The sequence below is a fragment of the Neovison vison genome, chromosome 3, assembly GCF_020171115.1.
Source record: "Neovison vison isolate M4711 chromosome 3, ASM_NN_V1, whole genome shotgun sequence".
Classification (NCBI taxonomy): Eukaryota; Metazoa; Chordata; class Mammalia; order Carnivora; family Mustelidae; genus Neogale; species Neogale vison.
The window spans coordinates 104570054-104572956 of record NC_058093.1 but is presented as its reverse complement, the minus strand read 5'-3'; the positions used below and the strand labels follow the sequence as shown (position 1 = coordinate 104572956).

The window sequence follows — 2903 nt, the reverse complement described above, 5'->3', positions numbered from 1 at the left end:
CCGCCCCGCCCGGCCCCTGGGCCGGACGAGAGGATGTGAGCTCACTCCCGCCTCCCTTCTGCCGGCGCCGCCAGGAAGCGTCCGCCCGAAGTCAGCCGACCAGCCGGCCGGGGTGTCAGCGGCGCGCCCGGCCTCTTCGCTCCCGGCGCCACACGCAGTAGCCGTTTTCCGGATGGGTACGGAATGAAAGCGGGCGGCGGGGCCGAGGCAGGGCCACACTCCTAGACGCCGCGCCGTCCGGGACCCCCGGGTCGCACGGGCTGGGCGCGGGCGCGCACGCGCACGCCCACCCCCGCCGCGCTTCCGGCCGGGCCACGTGACCGCGCGCGCACGTGTTCCGGCCGCTCCGCGCCGCGGGTCGGAACCTCCTCCCGGTCAGTCCCGGCCGCTGCCCAGCTAAACCTGTGTCAGGCGGGGCGGGGAGGCGGCGGGCCCGGGAAGCGGCGGAGACTCGGCGCCTGCCGAGTCCGGCGGAGCAACGGGCCCGGGGGTGGGGGGCTGGCGGCGGCGCTGGCGGCGGCATCGCCATGAACCCCAGGGGCCTGTTCCAGGACTTCAACCCGAGTAAGTTCCTCATCTACGCTTGCCTGCTGCTCTTCTCCGTGCTGCTGCCCCTCCGCCTGGACGGCATCATACAGTGGAGCTACTGGGCCGTCTTCGCCCCCATATGGCTGTGGAAGCTGCTGGTCATCGCCGGCGCCTCAGTGGGCGCAGGCGTTTGGGCCCGCAACCCTCGCTACCGCACCGAGGGGGAGGCCTGCGTGGAGTTCAAAGCCATGTTGATCGCCGTGGCCATCCACCTGCTGCTGCTCATGTTCGAAGTCCTGGTCTGCGACCGGGTGGAGAGGGGGACCCACTTCTGGCTGCTGGTCTTCATGCCACTGTTCTTCGTATCCCCAGTGTCCGTGGCCGCCTGTGTCTGGGGCTTCCGACACGACAGGTCGCTAGAGCTGGAGATCCTGTGCTCAGTCAACATCCTGCAGTTCATCTTCATCGCCCTGAGGCTGGACAGGATTATCCACTGGCCGTGGCTTGTGGTGTTCGTGCCCCTATGGATTCTCATGTCGTTCCTCTGCCTAGTCGTCCTCTATTACATCGTCTGGTCCCTCCTGTTCCTGCGTTCCTTAGATGTGGTCGCGGAACAGCGGAGGACCCATGTGACCATGGCCATCAGCTGGATAACGATTGTCGTGCCCCTGCTCACTTTTGAGGTTCTTCTGGTTCACAGATTAGATGGCCACAATACATTCTCTCACATCTCCATATTTGTCCCCCTTTGGCTTTCTCTAATAACTTTAATGGCCACGACATTTAGGCGAAAAGGAGGCAACCATTGGTGGTTTGGTATTCGCAGAGATTTCTGTCAGTTTCTGCTTGAAATTTTCCCGTTTTTAAGAGAATATGGGAACATTTCCTATGATCTACATCATGAAGACAGTGAAGATGCTGAAGAAACATCAGTCCCAGATGCTCCTAAAATTGCTCCAATGTTTGGAAAGAAGGCCAGAGTAGTTATAACCCAGAGTCCTGGGAAATACGTTCCCCCGCCTCCCAAATTAAATATCGATATGCCGGATTAAACTCCTGGAGAGCACCCATCTGTGGGTCGGGAACCATATACACATGCAAAATCCACCTTACTTTTGCCTCTTTGTTCATCTGTCCCAAACTTGGAACTGAAAATAGGCGCCAAACACCATCATCTCATGCCTTGTTTGAGATTGATGCCTGTCAGTCATTCATCAGTATGCATGGTAGATGTAGGAGGTCATTTTAATATATGGCTCTGTGTGTGCGTGCATGCGTGTGTGGGTGTGTGTGTGTGTGTGTGTGTGTGTGGTGTATACATGTGAGAGAACTTATATTCCAGGCTAGTGCTTTAAAAGCTAGCTTGGGAGCTGTCAGTTGAATAGTAGGTCCTCAAACGAAATAAATACACAGCTGGGTTTGGTTTTTTTTTAATGGTACTATGCCTATGGAAAGTATCGTTTAAAAGTATTTTTATACAGTGCTAGTGTAAAGTATTTCAGATTGTACTTGTTGTGACATAATAGCAAATGTAAAGAATTCTCTTTCCCTCCACTTGTTCATAAGCCTTAGAGTTGTTATTTTTAGTGTTCCTCCTGTTAAAATAGTTTTTCTTTGGGCTTTGCTGATACTTGTCTTTAATATCATAAAAAGTGAATTTTTCTAATGAAGTGGATCCATGCATATATGATATTTATGTGACTATTTTAGCAGCATATTTTGTTGGATTCTAGTTCTGTGCATTACAATGTATTACGTTACAGTATTTTTTTTAGTTTGTACGTGAAGATATGTGTCTGTTGAGGCTGCCCTTAAAACATTAATATGTATGCAGTATAGGATCTTCTCAAAGTACCAGGCATAAATACAGGGATTGAAAATCCCATGGCTCTTAATATTTAGGTGTTAAATGACTCAATCTACACAGTTTTAAGGTCTCTGTTAGTAGAAGGAGGAGCCACCATCCTTTGGGAACAGGTGACATGCTCTAGTGTGATAACCAGGCCATAAAGTGATACTGTTCATTTAGCATCTAGACTTTTCCAACACAGGTAATAACATCTCTTCAGAAACAACCAAAATAAGCAACAAGTGATTTGTTCATTGCTAAGAGTTTTAGAATATTACTTGGTTATAATTAAAAAAATGTTACTTGTCATCAGAACGCTGGAAGGAATAGCCTTAAACAAAGCACGGCCGACAAGATCAGGTATTATTTTAAGGTCCAGACTTTTTGCTCTGTCAGCCACAAGGAAAGGAGAGTTGAGGTTGTTTTTAAAGTTAAGTGCAGGGTCCTTATTTAGGTACTAGTGGTACACCAGGGAATCAGAAAGGTAGAAGCCACATTCTGGGAGAATACTACTCTTCTGAGAACA

General features: G+C 50.8%; 1 protein-coding gene across 1 annotated transcript; it reads left to right on the top strand.

The window, feature by feature from the left end:
- Window positions 1-446: 446 nt before the first annotated feature.
- TMEM185B (transmembrane protein 185B) lies at window positions 447-2203 on the top strand. Its single transcript, XM_044242636.1, has one exon. It carries the CDS (start codon window positions 528-530, stop codon window positions 1578-1580), a length of 1053 nt encoding a protein of 350 aa, XP_044098571.1. The 5' UTR covers window positions 447-527; the 3' UTR covers window positions 1581-2203.
- The last annotated feature ends 700 nt before the right edge of the window (window positions 2204-2903 follow it).

Coding starts and splice junctions, on each gene's coding strand:
- TMEM185B (XM_044242636.1), top strand. CDS start 528: ATGAACCCCAGGGGCCTGTTCCAGGACTTCAACCCGAGTAAGTTCCTC.